Source organism: Ambystoma mexicanum, chromosome 5q (assembly GCF_040938575.1).
Source record: "Ambystoma mexicanum isolate Mex_15411 chromosome 5q, UKY_AmexF1_1, whole genome shotgun sequence".
Classification (NCBI taxonomy): domain Eukaryota; kingdom Metazoa; phylum Chordata; class Amphibia; order Caudata; family Ambystomatidae; genus Ambystoma; species Ambystoma mexicanum.
Genome location: NC_090933.1, coordinates 896,275,515 through 896,296,554, shown reverse-complemented (window position 1 = coordinate 896,296,554; position 21,040 = coordinate 896,275,515). Strand labels below are relative to the sequence as shown.

At 46.1% G+C, this 21,040-nt stretch overlaps 1 protein-coding gene across 1 annotated transcript in view; it reads right to left on the bottom strand.

The window, feature by feature from the left end:
• PTDSS1 (phosphatidylserine synthase 1) overlaps positions 1-21,040 on the bottom strand; it is a 1,048,798-nt gene that overhangs the window by 607,317 nt on the left and 420,441 nt on the right. The window contains exon 4 of the mRNA XM_069621400.1: positions 20,291-20,415. Coding sequence (XP_069477501.1) covers positions 20,291-20,415 — 125 coding nt within the window. The remainder of the gene's footprint in view (positions 1-20,290; positions 20,416-21,040) is intronic.

The window sequence follows — 21,040 nt, the reverse complement described above, 5'->3', positions numbered from 1 at the left end:
CCTTTCAAAACTGCAATCATTCGAGGCATGATGGAACTTTAGTGATGTAAACTTTTTTTCTTTTTATTGTTGCTCATTGCACGTGTTGCCCTGGCTGCAACAGTCCACCCAGTCTGGTGCAAAATCGCCCCATGCCCCACCCTCCTCCCTGCCCGGTCCATTCGTGCAGTCTATACATATATTAACCCACTGCTTTTGTATTCAAATTCAGTTTATTTCAGAAAAGTGGCCAACTTTGGCCCAAAAAAATGCTCTGCACTATTAATTGGTCTTTTTTCCGGACATTTCCGTATTGACGTGTAGGGAAATCCAAGCCTGTCTGCAACTCGCCTAGGATCATCTTTGAAAGAATATGTCCATGTTGTGGGACCGGGAGCATTGATACCATTGAAAAGGAAGTAAATATTTTCGTATGTGGGATACTTGGAATATTTTATTGTTTTTAAGTGCATAGCTGAAGGGTCGCATTGTTATGTGTCCTTGAATCCACCGCACTAACAACTTGAAGGCCAATATGTGTTGCATATCCACAAAGAAGTGATAAGATTCACTATATTGAAAGCTTACGAAGGAATGTTACGTTTTTATAACTGAGATCGGTCTTTCGAAGCAATTGGTCATCCGTCACATAGGGAGAATGGAAACACAAGACACAATGTAAGCAAAGTTTTAAATAATATTTATTGAAGTGAGGATAGCAAGTGTGCTGTATGCTACATGATTTACGTTGTGACGGATGAATGTTCAATTTGACTGAATAATAGATATTGTACGTGTTAATTGTAACTGAAATTGATAGTTACCATAAATATGTACTGTGTATATACAATTATGAATTGGGTACTGAAATATATTTTTGCATTCTCGATTTTCCATAGTCATATTATACTGATGTGTGCCTGTCATGGGCACAGTTCACTGGTCGCCGGCGTCTTTAACCACAATTCGACAATTATCACCAACGCATCTGTGAGAACCATTATCTGGGACGATTGCCAGACACCAATCTGTCCTTTTTGCAGTTACAGTAATAAGGAGCAACATAGCAGCCTATAGGTTGTGAAAACGTGCAGATGTGAAAGAGTTGCATTTGAAATTTTAAACACTCATTTCTTCTCTGTAATGAAACACCATATGCCTCGATGAGAAATCAGTGATGGAAGGTAACTCTGAAGAATGCAAAGACTGGGATTAATCAATCTATGAACGGAATCAGCATTATAAGATCACTGTTCACAGTTAAAAAATTAGAACCATGTGATGTTCACAAGCTTTAACCACTATTGGAAAAGATTACCCATGTTTTTTTGTAGACTTAATTATCTCTTTTCAGTGTTATGACAAAAATAAAAGTAGTTGTTACGCTCCTGACTACTGCTGTTTTCTTCAAAATAAACTTTTTATCATTTTGCGTCTGTTGTGGATGTGTGCGTTTATGTTCCTGGGTCTACGTTAGATAACGTTATGACGTTGGTGATGACGGGGTACGCTTGGCTACGCTGCCCACTAACGTCATTAAAATAGGTGGAGCTCATCCTGAGCTTCTAGTGATGTCAGCACTTGGGGCGGTTGATCTGAATTAGTGCCGCAAGGGCACTTGAACTTATGGCGATGGATCAACGGATAAGATTACCACAAGATGGCGGTACCTGAACCGTCGTTTTCGCATTTGTTAAAGTAACAAACTGTTTGCTCTAAAATACATGCCGATTGATTGGCCCAATAACATTTCTGACCGAACTACCCCTTAAAGGTTAAAATGCTTATCTTGGCTGGAAGAGTTATTGTAAAGACTGGAGGGGGTAGCTGTACTCCTGCTGTCTATATGGCAGAGTCGAAACACATCAAGGCTTAAGCTCTCAGGAGGTGATGTGGGCTGGTTCTTAAGTACAGTTTAGTCCCCAAGACCCCACAAAGGAATGTCCACACACTATGTTAGTGAAAACACAGTCTTTATATAAATAAGGTTCACATTATATACACAATCACAATAACACACTTTGTACTCTGGCAATACTATAATGGCAAATATATACAGGTCTATGTGGTACCACTCTTTCTAGCGATTCCTTTAAAATGCGTCCACAGCCAACAGCCCCAAAATAGCATACAAATCAGATTATAAGATGAATCAATGATAGACCACAGAAAGAAAGCAAGTTAAATCAAGCAACGGCAGAACAGTCCCCGGTCTACTTGGAGACAGTTCTGTGCAAGGCTCCCCCCACCTGGGCAACCTGTAAATAAAGTGTATTGACAAGCCCAGTCCAATTATGCTTAATATGGTCTTAATTCCCTCTAAAGGTTCAACGACCCCAAAGTACCTGGTTTCATAGATTTCTCCGGTGAGTCGTCGACGGGCCTTTGAGTGCACTCCCTTTATGGCAGGAGTCACGGGTCGTCGAGAATCGGTGAAGAAAGGGTGAACCCTGTCGTTGCGGCAGCTGCTTCAGTTCTTGTGGTGCTCGTTGACGATCGGTCGAAATCGTCCTGCAAGCTGAGTCGTGCGGTGCACCTAGACGACGAGCGTTTGTTGCCACAGAGGTAATGAAGAACTTTGGCCCAGCAAGGGTGCTGGGCCATCAGTGTCTCTGTGGTCTTCAGGTGGCAGGAAACCCACCAGCGGATTCTCCTTGGCAGCCTTGACTTTCTCCGGAAGGACGAAAGCGGTCGACGAGGATGAGCAAGGGAGTCCTTGTTTCAGTGTTCTTAGACAAGGGAGCACGGCGGCTCCGGTCGCCAACAGCGGTCGTCGACAGTGATGGATTTAAATGTCCGGGCGCTTCGTTTCATGATTCTGCGGTGGTCCCGGTCAGCAGCCTTTCGACGGTCTGACATCCAGGGAGCTTTGGCAAAAATCAGCTGGTGCACAATGGTCCCTCGTAGCTCGGGAAGAGGTCTCAGAGCCAGGTACTCTCAATCAGTTCCTTGAAGGCTTAGCAGCTTTCAGATTGGTGAAGGTCAGCAGCAGCAATTCTTATGGCACTGGAAAGGCCCAAATGTGTGTCTATTTGGAAAGTGTAGAAATCGTTTGCCTCTCACCTTATATAAGTACTTATTTTTACCATGTGCATATGCTTTGATTTGAAGTGCACACTTCAGTATCTGAACTGCCTGGCATGCTTTGTATGTGATTTGTCACCAGGTTTAGCCTTCATGAATGTTGAGTGTACAATTTACTTTAATCGTACTTGAAATTTCCAGGTTACCTTTTGTTAGCAAGCACGTTGGTTTGTAGTGCTGTCCGTGTACATTTGTGCATGCCACAGCCATGATTTCGGCCATTTTGGTCATTTGTTTAAGATTATGGTTGCAGCTTTGCGTAGGCTGGGTTTGAGGGTCATCCTGTGGCATGGACCAAGGCTTGAGTGTGTCGCTGGAGTATAGGCGTCTCACAGTGCATCCTGCCTTATATGTACATGAGTAAGGTGACGCGGCCTTTTGTGGTGCTGTATTAAGAACACAATATTTTGTACCCAAAACGTGCAGGCTTTGATCGCAATGCAACCTCATTTTAAAAACTGAACAGCTTTGCATGCCTGGTTTGATTATTTTTTTCCTCCACGTTTTGCATTTAAGAAAATGGATGACCTCAAACTGCATCTTACTTTAGCTATTCTTCACATTACCACACGTTCTTTTGTAAGGAAACACGTTGGTTTGTACTGGTGCCCGAGTAACATGGACTGTGTGTCAATCCATGATTTCTGCAATGTTGGTTCATTTGTATTAAACTTAAAACTGCTGCTTTACCTGGGCTAGGTTAGGGGACGGGTCAAGGCCTGTCTGCGTATGTGTCTGCTACCCCAACCCTCAGTAAATACACTAGCTTAGAGTACAGTGTTTGGTTTAGCTGGATTTCAGCTAACTATGCCAGCATGGATGGTAGGCCTGGCCTTTGGTTGTCACTCTACCCTAGCCCCAACCTGCGCCTCAGAGAAGCAGTGCAAGCTGCAAACATCATGTTCAAGTTCCTCACAGTATGAGGAAAATACACCATAAAGATAGAATTGTCTTGTACTACTTGGGAGGCATAGGTGCAAATGACACAGCAAACCTCACCATTTCCCTCATCTGCCACTTGAAATGTTCTGCTGCATTGCTAAAGGCAACAGGCTAATCAGACAACAGCAGCTCAGAATTGGAAAAAAGCCAAGATGCAGACGTTGGAGCACTGACAGCGAGGCAGAATGGAAGCCCTGCAGCCTGCATGCGAGTTTGTCGTTCACTGTTCAATCACCGAATTGGGGACAGGCAATAGCCATGCTGGAGAGGCAGGCGCACAGGACTGACTGAAGCCGGGATTACGCAAAAGGGAATTGTTATCCCTGCCCAGGTTGTGCATACTAATGAGCTGTGCTAGCTTGGTCTATATTCACCTCGCCGAAAACACACTGCTGCACAGCAGGCCCAGCTACTGAATGCAGGCTAGCGACACAGCGGTAAAACAAATGTAGTGCAAACTGTCAGACTGAATTAGGTTTACAGCATGCTGTGTGCTTGCCCAGCGGTCACCTGCTCACTGGATGCTGCCCGAAAGGATATACGTTTAGCTGTTGCTCATATTTCAATCTCTCCATTTGTTAATATCACGAGTGCAACAGTTGCTTAATTACGAAATTGTAATGGCGCTCATCCATGTTAAAAGGCCGAGCAAACCTGGGCCCTTTAACAAGGGTCATGGGATGTTACCACTCTTTAATTGCTTATAATGGCCGAAGAAGTTGGAAATTATTGCATCATTTTACAGAGTTGGGGTTAATGTTAAAGGATATTTGTATCGCGCACTATCACTGCCAGAGTGGCGCTCTGGCGGCTCTGAAAAAGGGAGAAAGGGGGGGGGGGGTGGTTAGTTAGTGGGAATAAGCTGGAAAAGTGCAAGAGAGAAGTGATGAGCTGTTGGCTGCCTCAGCCCGGAGGTTCCATTGGCTGGGCTTGGGGCGGTTTACGGACGGTAGTCGTGTGCTTTTGTGAAAGTCTGTGTGGTTTGCTTTGTTGTTGCAATGTAGTGAAGTTTGTGCGGATTGCTGTATTTAGGTTTGTGGTGATGTTTGGTTAGAGTTTGAGAGGTGTATGCAGAGGGCTGAAGTTGTTCGTGCATTGGTTAGTTGGCATTGCTGTCCTTGCAAATTGTGTCAAGGTGTGATGCCCGCTCTCATTCACTATTCCATCCAAGTGTGGCACTTGTCATCACTCACAGTTTCATTCAAGGTTAGCACATGCTAACATTCATAACCCTGTCTAGAAGTGACGGAAGGTAAAGTTAGGATGACATCTAAGTGTGGCACATGCTAACATTCATATTTCTATGTAGACGCGATGAGGGCTCGAGTTGAGGATGACATCCAAGTGTGGCATATGCCAACATTGTTACACCTGTCTAAAGAGATGCAGGCTAAGCTTGATCATTATAGATGCGGCTAGTATGGTAGTCTGTGATGGAATGCAACATTTACAGTTCTCCCAAGAGTGGATTTGGATTGGTGGTCACATTTCTTTCCAAGTATGCATGGTGTAAGTCTATGGCAGTCTACATTATGAAAGGTAAGGTAGAGTGGCGAGGGATTTCTGGAGTAGAGTAATGGCTCTACACCCCACCCATGCCACACTTAGTTTTGTTGGTGCCTGTTGGCTTTCTTTTCATAATAATCTTTTCAAAACAAAAGATAATGAAACAATGGAACGTTGGGAGGGAAGACTTCTTCCAGCGTCAGCCATTTACTGCCCTCTTCCACGGCATTATGCAATGGAATTCACAACTCTTCCCAGTGTTCTTGCACTTTAGTCTGTAACTGTACTAGGGCATTTAGCTTTGACTTTGGACACATTGATGACAATTTAATCCAACTTTTTTGCCTTCATTTTTTCGTGACAAAAATAAGAAATAAATGATGTCTTAGTTACTTACCTGTAACTGTATTTCTTCAGCATTGGTATCTTTCATAGATTCAGATGCTTGAATTTTCCCTATCAAACTGGGAATCCTTGGTGATAAAAATTATTATTAAACATTTTAATATACACACATTGCTACATAGCAATGCATGTGCATAGCCCAATATGGCCTATGAGCCATATAGGCCTATAGCCTATTGTGTAGTCCCTCCACCTCACTTTGGTCCTCTACGACCCCCAACCAACGAGGTGGCAGGGCTTAAGTTCCGCCCAGGCAGCCATCTTCAGATTTTGACCTGTAGAGACTACAGTATGATGGATGCTGAGCGTAGGAGCAGCCTCTCAGGGGAGGCGGGTGGGCGCATGTGAATCTATGAAAGATAACAATGCTGGAGAAATACAGTTACAGGTAAGTAACAGACTTCTCCAGCATTGGATCTTTCATAGATTCAGATGCTTGAATAGAATACCAAGCAGTTAAACAAAACATGCCACCATCATATCCATATATGCAAATACAGAAAAAACATTTCTGATCAAACCTTTACCATGCAGCAACACAACGGTTACATACTCCAGGAAAGGTGGGAAAAGGAGGCTGGTCCTACCTTAAGGTATGGCTCTGCCTGTCCAACTGCAGTTTCTTTGTTGTTATCTTCAGCCAGGCAGTAGTGTTTAGCGAACGTGTGTAGAGTGCTTAACGTGGCAGCTGTGCATATGTCCTTCAGGGCCACCCCTGCGTGGAATGCTGTTGACGCCACTCTCCCTCTGGTGGAGTGCGCTGACGATGGTTTGGAAAGGGGGTCGCCTTTCGTCTGTTGGCAGTGGGTGATGCAAGAGGAGACCCAGCGTGCCAGACCTTGTTTGGAAATATGCTGGCCCTTTGTATGGCCAGAGAAGGCGATGAACAGCCTATTTGAAGAACTGAACTCTCTAGTCCTTTGCAAATAAAACTTTAACACTCTTGCTATGTCCAGAGAATGCAATGTTCGTTCTACTTTCAAAAAATGATTCTGGAAGAAAGTTGGTAAGACAATGTGTTCTGTGAGCGTCATTTCCAATACTACCTTCGGAAAGAACTTAGGGTGTGGTCTTCAAATGACACGGTCCTTATGGAACAAGATGAAGGGAGGTTCAGAAGATAAGGCTTGTAACTCACTGATCCTCCAGGCCGAAGTAATGGCTATTAAGAAAGCCATTTTCCATGACAAGAACTTTATGTCGCACCTGTGGATGGGCTCGTAAGGAGACTCCATGAGGGCTGTTAGCACTGTGTTCAAGCTCCAGGCTGGAACCGGCGTGGGCGTAGGCGGGTATGTACGTAGAAGTCCTTTAAGGAAGACCTTAACGGCCGGAAGGGAGAGTAAGGACTGCGTCTCCTGGGCCGTCGTGTATGCCATTATGGCTGATAGGTGGACCTTGATCGAAGACAGTGAAAGACCCGCTTTGGCCAAGTGCAAGGAACTACTTGCTCAACCGAAGTGATGAGGGGGATCAATAGCATATGTCTGTAGTGTCTCCTAGTGTAGGTGATGCGTGTAGAAGGGGGCCCCTAGAGGCCCTGATTATATCCCAGCATTCCGCAGGAAGATTGAGATTCATCAGTTTGCATTGCTCAGGAACCAAGCCTTGAGAGACAGGCTCGTTGGATCTTGATTGAGGACCTTGCGGTTCTGTTGCATCAATAGATACTGATGCGCCTTGAGGCGAATCGGGGGCCATTGGGACAGGTGCTGTAGGGTCGAGTACCAGACCTGCCGTGCCCAGTCCAGGGAAATTAGGATCATAGAAAACTTCTGCTCTTTCGGCCTGCGTAATATCCTCGAAATGAGGGGAATGGGAGGTTGGGGGAGGCATATAGGCATTTCCCGTCCAATCCACTGAGAAAGCATCTCTCTGGGTACCTGGAGACGAACATTTTGCATTTCTTGTTGGCTCTGTTGGCAAAATGATTGAGATGTGGATGGCCTCAAGGTGAAAATCCGTTGGGCTTCCTTCTCGTCCAGCTCCCACTCGTGAGAAGACATGTAGTCCCTGCTCAGCTTGTCCGCTAGGACATTTTCCACTCCCAGAAGATGTTCCGACTTGATTTGAACTCTGTGATACAGGGCCCATGCCCATAGTAGTTGAGCTTCTTGCGACAAGATCCGACCTCGTGCCTCCTTGCTTGTTTTTGTAGTGCATGGAGGTCGTGTTGTCTGTCTGTACAGAGAGTACCTGCCCCGCTACTACCGTAAGGAAAGCTCTCAGCGCCCACCGAATGGCCCTGAGTTCCAACACGATGTAGAGTTGCGACTCCTGGGGTGACCAGGAGCCCTTGGTTTGTAGGTCTGCAAGATGAGCGCCCCAGCCCGAAAGAGACGCGTCCGTCCTCAGGAGAAGGGTCGACGTTGGTGTTTGAAACGGCATTCCCTGTAAGAGGTACTGCGGAGAGTTCCACCATCGAAGAGCCCTATGCAGAGTCGTAGGAATCTGGACGATGTCCTCCCACAAACCGAGAGCTTGTTTCCATTGGTGGTCCAGTGCTTCCTTAACAGGCCCCATGCGAAGCTTGCAATTTGGTATGAGGAATATACATGAGAACATCATGCCCAGGAGGGACTTGTAAGAGCACACTGATGTCGTTTCTCTCCCTAAGAAACAAGAGGTCAAGTGGAGAAATGCCGATGCTCTTTCTGTCGACAGTCTCACTCTAGGAATGTTGGTGTCGAGATCGGCTCCCAGGAAAGAAACTGTCTTGCTGGGAACTGGACAGGACTTAGTTTCGTTTATGGTGAAACCTAATCCTCTTAGGAGATTTGTTGTCTCTGGAACTGCCAAGTGCGCGCTTGAGGCGGAACCCGCGCTTATCAACCAGTTGTCCAGATATGGAAAGACTTCTGTTCCTGTCCTCCTGAGTTTTGCAGCCACTGGTGCTAGGCATTTTGTAAACACCCTTGATGCTGATCTCAAGACCGAACAGGAGCACTCGAAACTGAAAATGAAGCTCGCCCACAGTGAACCTGAGGAATTTTCTGTCTGCCGGATGGATCGGTACGTGGAAGTATGCGTCCTCCAAGTCTAGAAAGGCCAAGAAATCGTGCATGTTTAGCCAAGGGAGCACTCCTTGCAGAGTTATCTTGAATTTGCTACGCTTGATATATTTGTTTAGCGCTCTCAGGTCCAATATGGGTCGCCATTGACCATTCTTTTTGACGAGGAAGAAACGGGAGTAGAAACCCTTCCCCTTTAGAGAGTAAGGTACTGGCTCGATCACTACTTTGTGCAGCAATTTCTGCATTTCGGACAGGACTTGCTTTAACATGTGTACCTTGTGCGGAGCCGGGAGTAAGGAAGGGGGCTGGTCTAGAAATTCCAAGGTGTGTCCCTCGCGCACCACCTGTAACACCCATTTGTCTGAGGTTATTGACTGCCGGCGTTGGTAGAACTGGCACACCCTTCCCCCCACCGGGGTGTGACGTTGAGGGGTGAAGGAGCAAGACTGTCAGTTTTGCTTGCTCTGCGACTTCCCTTGAGCAGCGCCCCGCCTTCCTCTCTGGGCATACTTATTGAAAGATTGGTATTTGAAGTCCTGGTATGAACTACCCTGCGACTTCTGGCCGTAGGAAGGGCGGTTAAAACCTATATACTTCGAGGATGAACCTCGAAAATGGACGAAACGACCGGCAATCCTGGTCTTTGTCTTTCAAGGAGCTGATGGCACGTGCTGTGTCCATTTTGATTCCTTTGAGGTGGTCATCAATCTTTTTCCCCAAAGAGTTCTTGACCATCGAAGGGCATATCCAAAATCTGCACTTGGACCTCAGGTCTGTAATTGGTAGCCTTCATCCAGGCTTGTCGTCTCAGCACTGTGCCGTGGGCCATCTGCCAGAAACCTGACTCTGCCACATCAACTGCAGCGTCAATCATGTGATCCGTAGCTGCTTCACCATCGGCGATAATTGACCTGGCTTCCTCCTGGAGTTCTACGGGTAGCTGTTTGGCCAGCTTGGACATACGGAGCCAAAGTTTGCAGTCGAATCTCGCTGTCATGGCCAGCGCTTTGCCTGCTCTGATGGTAAGCAATGCTGATGCGGACACTTTCCTGCCCATAGCCTCTAGTTTGCGACCGTCCTTGTCTGGTGGGGCTGATAGAGGTGATGCTGGATTGGTCAACTTTTTCCTAGCTGTGACTGATAACCGAGTCCGGTTTTGTATGACCTCGAAGACAAAGAGGAGAAGACTCCGGTGCCTAGTACTTTTTCTCTGGCCTGGAAGCTAGAGCCGGAGTGGATAAGGGTGTGGCCAATATCTTGGAACCTGACTCCCAAATGGTGTCGAGGAGAGGAATGGTAGTAACAGTTCTCCTACGCTAGTTCCTGTGCTCAGAGCACCGACTTCTTCCCCTCCAATGTGACCTGTAACCGGAACAATTTTGCGGCTTTGCCGATGATAGTATGAAAAGAGACTAGATCATCCGGAGGTGTAGAGCCGCCCGAAGAATCTTTCTTTCTGGGCTTTTCGACAATGTAATCGTCCCATTCACTAGTGTCCAGTTCTTGCGTGATCTCGCCTTCTTCCGGTTCAGAAAACCCTCTGAAAGGATCTTCTTGCCAGTCTGAGACCAAAACAGAGGATGGTACAATCGTTGCATCTCTAGCTGGAAACCTTGTCCGGTGCGACGATGACAGAGAAGGGACCCTTGTCGGTGAAGCACTGAGTGTCCTGCTCCTAGACCTGCGCAGTGGCTTGGGTGAACACACCCTTTTCTGTGGCCTACTCCTGGAAGGCGAATGTCTTGACGTGCTTTGTCGAGGTGAAAAATCCCTCTGCGGAGGATTAGACTCCCTCGGTACAGTTGCCTTGCTTTTTTCATTTTGTCGTCTGTTGAACTCTTCAATGATCCTTTGCATTGATAACATTAGCACTGCGTCATAAGGATCAGCAGGCATCTCTGTAGTAGGTTGCCAAGCAGGACTGCATTCCTTAGGTGTAAGACAGTGTTGTTCCTCAACAAACTCAGTGTCTGAAAATTCCTCTTGCAGGATGACATTAGGCAGCTCTGGCATTTCTCCTAAGAAATTGGTTGGTGTAACAGTGGCGTCAGCGAGGGGCGTTTTGGGCCCTACTTCTTCCGTCAGTAACGGAACTTGTGGGCCTTTTGTGATCTTTAATAGGGGTCCTGGGTGAGCTCATTGTGACGCACGTTTCTCCCGTTGATTTCGTGGACGGTAGCTTGCCTTTATCCGTTGATGAGTGCATGGAAGAAGATTTTGTGGACGGTAACTTCTCAGTCGACGAGTGCTTCGTCGACAAGTGATGAGCCTCCTTCGTCGACGATTGTTTCGTGGATGATAAACTCGCTGATGAGGACTTCGTCGTGGACGATGCGGTTTTGCGTGGTGGTCGATGAGGATGCCGTCAACGGCTTGGTGGACGATGGGCCTCTACCTGTACTGCCGCTCGTAGACGGCCTCTCCATGGACGACTGCCCCCCCACCCCCTGGTTTTTTGCAAACTCCTCCTTACCTTTGGAGGTAGTTTTGGCAAGTTTGCTTCTCAGCCAACTTGCTGGAGTGAACAGGGGCTGTCTTCGCAGATTCCTCATCAGAATTAAGTTCCTTAGCTTCCAAATGCAGGAGAAGTCTTCTATGCCTGTCTTGTAGGGTTTTAGTTGAAAGACTTGCACATGTGACATTTTTGGATGTCATGAGGATAAAGACATATATACAATGATCATGGGGATCTTTCATGCAAACCACCTTTCTCTTGCACCTCTTGCAATCCCTGAAGAGGAAAGGCTTCTTGGTAGTCTGATGGTCAGCCATCTGAAGAGAAAGTTCACTCAACGAATACTGGGTCAAATCAAAGTTTTTTGACACCCCAAAAACCAGTGGTGATAGCCCCTAGCCAGGGGAATGTGGTAGAGTATATAAAAATATACACTACTGTGAAATTTGAAGTCAATTCGAAAAAAATCAGAGAGCTTGAGGATTCCCTGTGTCAATTAGACTGCTGTGAAAAATCTGAAGATGGCTGCCTGGGGCGGAGCTTAAACCCTGCCACCTCATTGGTTGGGGTCATAGAGGACCAAAGTGAGGTGGAGGGACTACATAATAGAATGGCTCATAGGCCATAATGGGCTACGTACATGCATTGCTATGTAGCAATGTGTGTATATTAAAAACATTTTTTATTATTTTTATCACCGAGGATTCCCAGTCTGACGACGGGGAATATTCAAGCATATGAATCTATGAAAGATCCTATGCTGGAGAAAGACAAGCTCAGAAAAAAAACATGTTTTATTACAGCTGTGCATGTATAGTCACATCATGCTTGCTTGTTATGCAGTCTGATCAGGAAGAAGATGGGAAGCAAGCCGACCAATGAGAAGAGCTGGCAATAGTCCATACGAGAGAAGACCAAACAGGAAAGAAGAGACTTCGTAGCATGACAAGAGAGAAGGTCGAGCACGACAGCATAGCGGCAGGATTGAGCAGTAGAAGAAATATATAAGGAGAAAGAGAGGGGTCAAAAATTACCACTAGGTTACGAGCAGAAGCAGAGAAAGGAAGGAGGGGAGGAAAGAAGGTGGAGAAATAGCGAGAGGAATCGTGGTAGCATGAAAAAATAGAAACTGTCTTAGAGGGACTGAGATGGAGGAAATGTGAAGACATGCAGTTTTGCATTGCAGAAAGACAGTTAGAAATAGTGGAGTGCAAAGTATCATTGAAAGAAGAAAAGGAGACGCACATGTGGGTGTCAACGGCATTGAGATTAAAGAAGAGATCAACAGACGAAATAAGAGCACAAAGAGGCAGTACACAGTGAGAAAAGCAGAGAGCTGAAGACAGACCCATCAAGGGACACCACAGAGAAGATAGGATGCAGAAGTTTGACCAGCCCATGTTACGGAGTACAAATGCTTGGAAAGTTAAGAGCGGAACCATGTAAGAAACCAGCCTGATAGACCAAGAATGGAAAGAGGAGATGAGGAGAGAGTAATCAATAGTATCAAATGCTGCAGAAAGGTCAATAAGGATAGAAGTGTTACACTCACGAAGCGCTGGTCCCTTTGGTCTAGAAGCCGGCTCTGCGGTTCCGTTCGGAATGGTACCTCCAAGATGGTGGATCGCAGTACGAACGGTTCCGCTATTGCCGTTCCAGTCCTCTCACGTTCGCCAGAGGTACGGCGTACCGCTCACGTGACTCTTCATAGGCCATGGAGACTTCCAGCTCTTCGCGTCGCTACTGTGCTAGCGGATGCTCCGTGAGTTCGCAACTAGGCAATCTCAATCCTTCGTAAAGCCTCTACCTCTACCATTACTAACCCCTCTTCTCTTGACCTTCCAGATCCTCTATCCAGCATTCTTGGCAGATACATATTCCCCGGATTCATCTAGCGTCTCATTCTGAAACGCTGCCTCAGAGTTCTCGAGTTACTGCATTCTGGGTATTAACAAAAACTCTCGTCCAAGTCCCTTCCTTCTTCGAGTATTTTAGGATCTGATTCTACTTACCTTTACTTTCTTCTTACAGACTAGTGTTCCAGTTACCACTCTCTGTGTCCCGTATTCTCGGCTTCTCTCCTGGTATTTCTAATCCGGCTGGTTAAGAGGTCAGGGAAATCAGTCTCCTGCCTGTTTTTACCCATTTCCCTTCCTGTACTGCTACTATTCATCTCTTCGCTTCTCATCTCTCCCCTCTCCAGAAGCAGTCTTCCGATACTCAACGCCATGATCGAATAGGAGTCATCAGCCTGCGAACCACACTCAAACCACACTCCAATCTTCGGATCCTGCGCTCGACCAGGGTTTTCTTCCCCAGAGGGTTTCCCTGACTGGTGCGTACCTCTCACGCTGAGTTTCCCTACCGGTTGAGAGGTTGACGCATTGGTCGGGGAGATTCTTGAGCTCAGCATTTGCTTTCCCGTTGAACATATCAGTCTGCTCAGGTAAGACCTCCAAACCTATTCAATCGGGAGTTATTGTAACTAGCCTAAGGTTCTAGTATTGCATAACAGTTAGCGACGCCCAAAATAAAAATATAAAATAAGGCTACGGCAGACTGTGATTCAATGGAACAGCAAATGCAACAACTAATTGCCGCCATGCAATCAATGTCCCTAGAGATACAAGCTCTTAAACAGGATAATGCCCAATTACGACAACAGGTTACTCGTGCCTTCTCAGACTCTCCTCCAGTATGTTTGAATACAGGCAAGTTTGACGGAGACCCACACAAACTCAAGGAGTTTCTTGATAGCTGCACTGTGCAATTTACCTTCAAGTCCCGCTTCTTTCCAACAGACAAAGATAAGATTGGCTTTGTGATTTCTCATTTGGCCGGACCTGCTTTGGCCTGGGCTACACCTTTAGTGACCTCTAATAATGTGATCTTGGACTCTTATTCTGCTTTCACCAACAGTTTGAAAGCAATGTTTAGTAGACAAGAGATCTCGGTATCCACGCAAGAAAGACTGTTAGATCTTAGACAAGGTAACAAAGACCTACTTACCTATATCACTCTCTTCAAACAGCTTTCCTCTGAGTCAGGATGGCCAGACGATGGGTTGCTCACCTTATTCCGACGAGGACTTTCAGACGAATTAAAGGATGAGGTAGCTAAGGTTCCGCGTCCGGCAAATCTAGCGGATATGATCACACTCATCATGCAAATCGATTACCGCTTACATGAACGTTCTTTTGAAAAGAAGAAAACTAGAGGCATACGATCTCAACTCGATTATCCCCCCGTAACAAATAAAGCTATCACTTCAGACGAGCCTATGCAAATAGGAACAGTGAGAGGGCCCCTATCGATAGGTGAGAAAGAGAGAAGGAAGAGTATGGGACTATGCATGTATTGCGGAGCTTCGTCTCATAAGTTACGAGATTGTCCTTTAGTTCCCCCCCGACGCACTCCAGCCAAGGGGTCGGGAAACTTCAAAGCCCTACCGCAGGGGGAACAACGGTAGGGGCGCAAGATTCTGATTCCCCGAAGAGAATCCCTGTAAATCTGGACTCAGTAGCAACCACTCAAAACATGGTTATTATTTCTGTTACTCTTGTTTTTCACACTCAGATGGTACAGAACATACCTGCTCTGATAGATTGCGGTGCTGCAGGGAATTTCATTGATGACCAATGGGCCAATAAACATGGAATTAACTGTATACCCAAAGCGATGGTCACTCCTATTCAAGGAGTGGACGGACATCCACTAAGTTCTGGTCCTATCCGAGAACAGACAGAACCTGTTGTCTGTCAAATTGCCTCTCATAAAGAGACCTTATCTTTCGATTTAATCAAGGCAGCCCATTTCCCCATTATATTGGGTCTCCCCTGGTTAAGGAGACATAACCCCTTTATAAATTGGACAGCAGGTACTCTTTTCCTCGGCTCGGAATACTGTGTCAGCCATTGTTTAGCCAAGGAATCAGTTGGCATCTACATCCCGACTGAAAACTCGATCCCTTCACCAGTATCCTCAATAAACAACTTGGAGATTGTTCCGGAATGCTATTCTAAGTATCAGTCTGTCTTTTCCAATCCCCAGTTCCCTACTCTACCGCCTCATAGAAGAGATGACTGTCACATTGAACTTCTTCCGGACAAACCTATCCCGTTTGGGAGGATGTATGTCCTTTCCCAACAAGAAAAGGTAGTCCTCAAAGAATATCTCCAAACCAATTTAAGGAACGGGCTCATTACTGAGTCGGTTTCCCCGGCCGGAGCCTCTCTCTTCTTCATTCCAAAGAAGGAGACTAATGAACTTCGACCTTGTATTGACTACAGGGGTCTTAACAAAATCACAGTGGCAGATAAATATCCTATGCCTTTAATCCCTGACATCTTGGAGGCAGTCCGAGGAGCTTCCTTTTATACTAAACTGGACCTTCGCGGAGCATACCATCTCATCCGGATTGCCCCTGGAGACGAATGGAAGACAGCATTTCGAACCCCATTTGGGCATTTTGAGTATCACGTCATGCCTTTTGGATTGGTGAACGCACCTGCTGTGTTCCAGCGTTTCATGGACCATCTGTTCGCAGATATTCTATTCCATTTTGTAATCATCTACTTAGACGACATCTTAGTATACTCCTACTCTCAAGAAGAACACCTGATACATGTAGAAACTGTACTCAAACGACTGCAGTCAAATCAGCTGTACTGTAAAGCATCTAAATGTGAATTTCACCAAAGACAGGTAACCTATCTCGGGTTTGTGATGTCAGCCCAAGGCATTTCCATGGATCCAAAAAAGATCTCCGCTGTGGTTGATTGGCCCATACCTTCTAACGTTAAGGAGATCCAACGGTTTTTAGGTTTTGCTAATTTCTATAGGAAATTCATCCCTAACTTTTCGGATATTATTCTGCCCCTGACTCGACTGTTAAAGAAGGGAATTCCGTTTGTTTGGGATAAATCCACCGATTCTGCATTTCAAACACTTAAATCCTTGTTCACTTCTGCATCCTGTTTGATTACCCCCGACCAGAATAAACAGTTTTTTGTGGAAACTGATGCATCTCATCATGCTCTGGGCGCGGTCTTACTCCAACAAACCGACCAAAGAGATGAAAGACCAGTTGCATATCTTTCTAAAACCTTCAATGCTTCGGAACAGAACTACTCTGTGCTCGAAAAAGAATTGTTGGCTATAAAAAGGGCGTTTGAAGAGTGGAGACACTTGTTACTAGGTTCACCCTTTCCTGTAGTGGTACGAACAGATCATCAAAATCTCAGGGTCCTACAGAATGCACATACAACCAACAGCCGACAAGCACGTTGGGCGTATTTCTTCCTTCCATTCCGGATCGAATTCACTATTCTTCCAGGAAAACAAAACCAGAGGGCGGATGCTCTCTCTCGTAAGGACGTTCCTGTCTCCCAATTCAGCTCTGAACAATTGTTCCCCAAAGCAAGATTCATCGCTGTCATCACCGACTTCTTAAGCGAATTGAGGACTGCATCGGTTTCTAACCTTGACGCCTGCAAGAAGACAGCCAGTACTTACCATCTTTCCCAGGACGATTCCTTTTTCTTTCACAAATCGCAAGTCTTCATCCCTACTTCAGAGTTGCAGCATGAAGTATTACGAATGTGTCACGACTCTCGGGCCGCTGGGCATCGAGGCGTTCAAGGCACTTTGAACCTAGTGCTAAGATATTTTTGGTGGCCGGAAGTCCGCAAGGATGTACAGGACTATGTAGCAGCCTGCATCGTTTGTTCCCAATCCAAGAATCCCAGAACTCCACCTTTGGGGCTGCTCACCCGGATGCCGATTCCAGAGAAACCTTGGCAAGTGATCTCTACCGACTTTATAGTAGATCTTCCTCCCTCACGCAACAAGACCGCCATAATGGTCACCATTGATTATCTTACGAAATTGGCACATTTCACTCCCATGAACAAGCTGCCTGGGGCTGGGGAAATGTCTAAGATTTTCCTTTCTGAAATTTTCTCCAGACATGGCCTACCGGACACAGTGGTCTCCGATAGGGGCCCTCAATACACCTCCAAGTTTTGGGAAAAGGTTTGCCAAGTCTTAGAAATCAAGCGGGCTCTCAGCTCGGGATATCACCCACAGACGAACGGACAGACGGAACGCCTTAACCAAACCTTGGAGGCCTATCTACGGTGTTTCACATCAGCCGCCCAAGACAATTGGTTGGACTTGTTGCCTTTAGCCGAATTTGCATATAACAATGCCCTTCATTCGGCCCTTCATACTAGCCCTTTCCATTGTACTTATGGATTCCATCCTTCCTTTGTTCCTTCTGTCCCTTTATCCCCTTCTAGTTGTCCAGGAGTGGATGGCCTTATTTCCGAAATACAAGAAGGACATAAATCGGCTAGAGTCTCATTACGAATGGCTCAAGATAGGGCCAAGCGGACTGCTGATAAACATCGCCAAGACGTCCCACCTTTGAGCCCGGGAGATACTGTTTGGTTGGCTTCTCGCTTTCTTCCCCGGCATCTGGTCCCTTCCAAGTTATCCCCTAGGTTCTTCGGTCCATTCAGGATCTTATCGATGGTGGGTTCTGCGGCAGTCAAGCTCGATTTGCCCTCGTCATGGTCCCGGATTCATCCTGTTTTTCACCTCTCCCAGATTCGGTTGACAGTACCGGATCGATTTCACCGGTCGGATTGTACCCCTCCTCCTCCTATCTCTACCGATACTGGTCCAGAATATGAAGTCGCCAGTATCTGTGATTCCCGTTATCGGAGGGGGAGGCTACAGTTCTTGGTGGACTGGAAGGGGTACTCCCCTGCAGAAAGAACGTGGGAGCCGGCCTCTGGAGTTCATGCTCCACGTCTGGTCCGACGATTCTTTAGGTTGCATCCAGGGAAACCAGGGTCGCCCCCCAGGAGAAGGGGGCATACTGTTACACTCACGAAGCGCTGGTCCCTTTGGTCTAGAAGCCGGCTCTGCGGTTCCGTTCGGAATGGTACCTCCAAGATGGTGGATCGCAGTACGAACGGTTCCGCTATTGCCGTTCCAGTCCTCTCACGTTCGCCAGAGGTACGGCGTACCGCTCACGTGACTCTTCATAGGCCATGGAGACTTCCAGCTCTTCGCGTCGCTACTGTGCTAGCGGATGCTCCGTGAGTTCGCAACTAGGCAATCTCAATCCTTCGTAAAGCCTCTACCTCTACCATTACTAACCCCTCTTCTCTTGACCTTCCAGATCCTCTATCCAGCATTCTTGGCAGATACATATTCCCCGGATTCATCTAGCGTCTCATTCTGAAACGCTGCCTCAGAGTTCTCGAGTTACTGCATTCTGGGTATTAACAAAAACTCTCGTCCAAGTCCCTTCCTTCTTCGAGTATTTTAGGATCTGATTCTACTTACCTTTACTTTCTTCTTACAGACTAGTGTTCCAGTTACCACTCTCTGTGTCCCGTATTCTCGGCTTCTCTCCTGGTATTTCTAATCCGGCTGGTTAAGAGGTCAGGGAAATCAGTCTCCTGCCTGTTTTTACCCATTTCCCTTCCTGTACTGCTACTATTCATCTCTTCGCTTCTCATCTCTCCCCTCTCCAGAAGCAGTCTTCCGATACTCAACGCCATGATCGAATAGGAGTCATCAGCCTGCGAACCACACTCAAACCACACTCCAATCTTCGGATCCTGCGCTCGACCAGGGTTTTCTTCCCCAGAGGGTTTCCCTGACTGGTGCGTACCTCTCACGCTGAGTTTCCCTACCGGTTGAGAGGTTGACGCATTGGTCGGGGAGATTCTTGAGCTCAGCATTTGCTTTCCCGTTGAACATATCAGTCTGCTCAGGTAAGACCTCCAAACCTATTCAATCGGGAGTTATTGTAACTAGCCTAAGGTTCTAGTATTGCATAACAAGAAGAACATTAAGAAGAGCGTTGGAAACATTTCACCATTATTAGTGATAGTCCATGCAGTAAAGCTGAACCCTTGAAAAGGAAAAAAATATATATATATGTATTTGTTTTCAAAACGTCTAGCTAGGAGTATTAAAATTGCCTTTTTTCTAACAATTAGAAGTCCTCCAATAGCCACACACTCCCCAATTGCTGTGCTCCATGCTCTGTTTCCGCAATAAGACATGCAGGCTCTTGAAAAATAAAATATAAATACATCTCACAATTGTTAGGGCTGAGTCAGGATACAATGCACCGGAGAATTGCAGTTAAGTCCGCCTTTCTGGGCTGTATGCTATTCACCAAGCAAGGAAGTAACTCCTTTGCTAATTTGCACCTAGAGAAATGTATATAGTGTCAGGAAACAGCTTTATAACAGCAAATACTGCCAGAAACAAGGTGGCAGAACCCTTTTTTCTCCTTCTGTTTCTCTATACCCCAAGACTTTTAGCAAGTCTCGTTTTCCTCCAACTGTAGGTTCGCCTTCAGTGCAGAAAAGAATTCTAACCTGCCAAAGTGCTCGCAGGTACGACCAGGATTATATGGTGTCTGGCAGTGGTCATGCATCGCAATGGAATACTGGTTGACCTCAGGTTAAGGGCACGGCGAAGAGCACGCTCGTTTGTGTATAGTTTTTGTACAATACTTAAACTGCTCTTAAAGTAAATGCAAATGTATTAGTGGTGTACAATTTAACCACTGTGTCCTGTGCGTTCATGTTCTTTTTGTGAACTAAGGGGCCACGTGTTTTCATTGGGGATATTTTGGTAGGTGAGAGGAACACATTAACTATAACGAGCGGGTGCCCAGAGGAAAACTATGCTGAAGGGAAGAACTTGTGAGATTCTTGTCGTGCTACTCTCCTGCCACCAACAGGTCATCCCTCACTGCCGAAAAAGCAAGCAAAGTAAAAAGAAAAGGGGTTAAACAAAATGGACTTACTATGAAGCAGCCAGCACAGAAAAAGCCTTTTATAATACAAATATTTCAAACGAGGGAGTTCCCTACCATTATATCAGACTCTCGGGTTGCATATCGAAGGTTGGGATCCAGCCAGTACATCACAGATTTCACTTGCTCAAAGTTAAGGAAGAGCAGGAACACCAGGAAAAGAAAATAGAGCACACTGAGACCTGCAGACAATTCAAGAGAGATTTTGTTGTCACAACATTGAACATCAATACACAAAATAAAAGACCAATATTAGCCATAATCAAGCAACGCGACCACCCATGCCATTTTTTGTTTTGGCTGTTATATGTCGCTATACGTGCTGCCTATAAGACACATCTATTTGCATGGGAAGTAAAGATAGACGAGCAATTTGTTGTGTGGAGGGGCACAGCCTGTGGTTGGGCGCAGGTTCGCCCCCGCCCCCATTCACTACCCGTCGCCATTTTAGTCCCTGAAGCAATTCTGATCCACTAACATCCAAAGCCCAACACTGGGATCTTCGAGCTAGCTCTGTGCTTTTAAAGGGACGCTAACATGTTAGTTCTAAGCAGTCTTCTGAAAGCTAATGGCTTAACTGCAGCTGTTAACAAGCTCCTGGTGTAGTAAGCGTCTTAACCATGCGTAAATTCAGCAACTTGATTTATGAGCAATGTCAGTTTTCTCATCTGTACATGTACTGAATTTAAAACACTAAAAAAGCCAACAGTTGGAATTTTTTTACAGCCGTTAGATTGCCATTTGCCAGGCACTGTCACAACATGCCCCAGATCTTCGACCATTTCACTGCTGTTGCCATCTTATAGA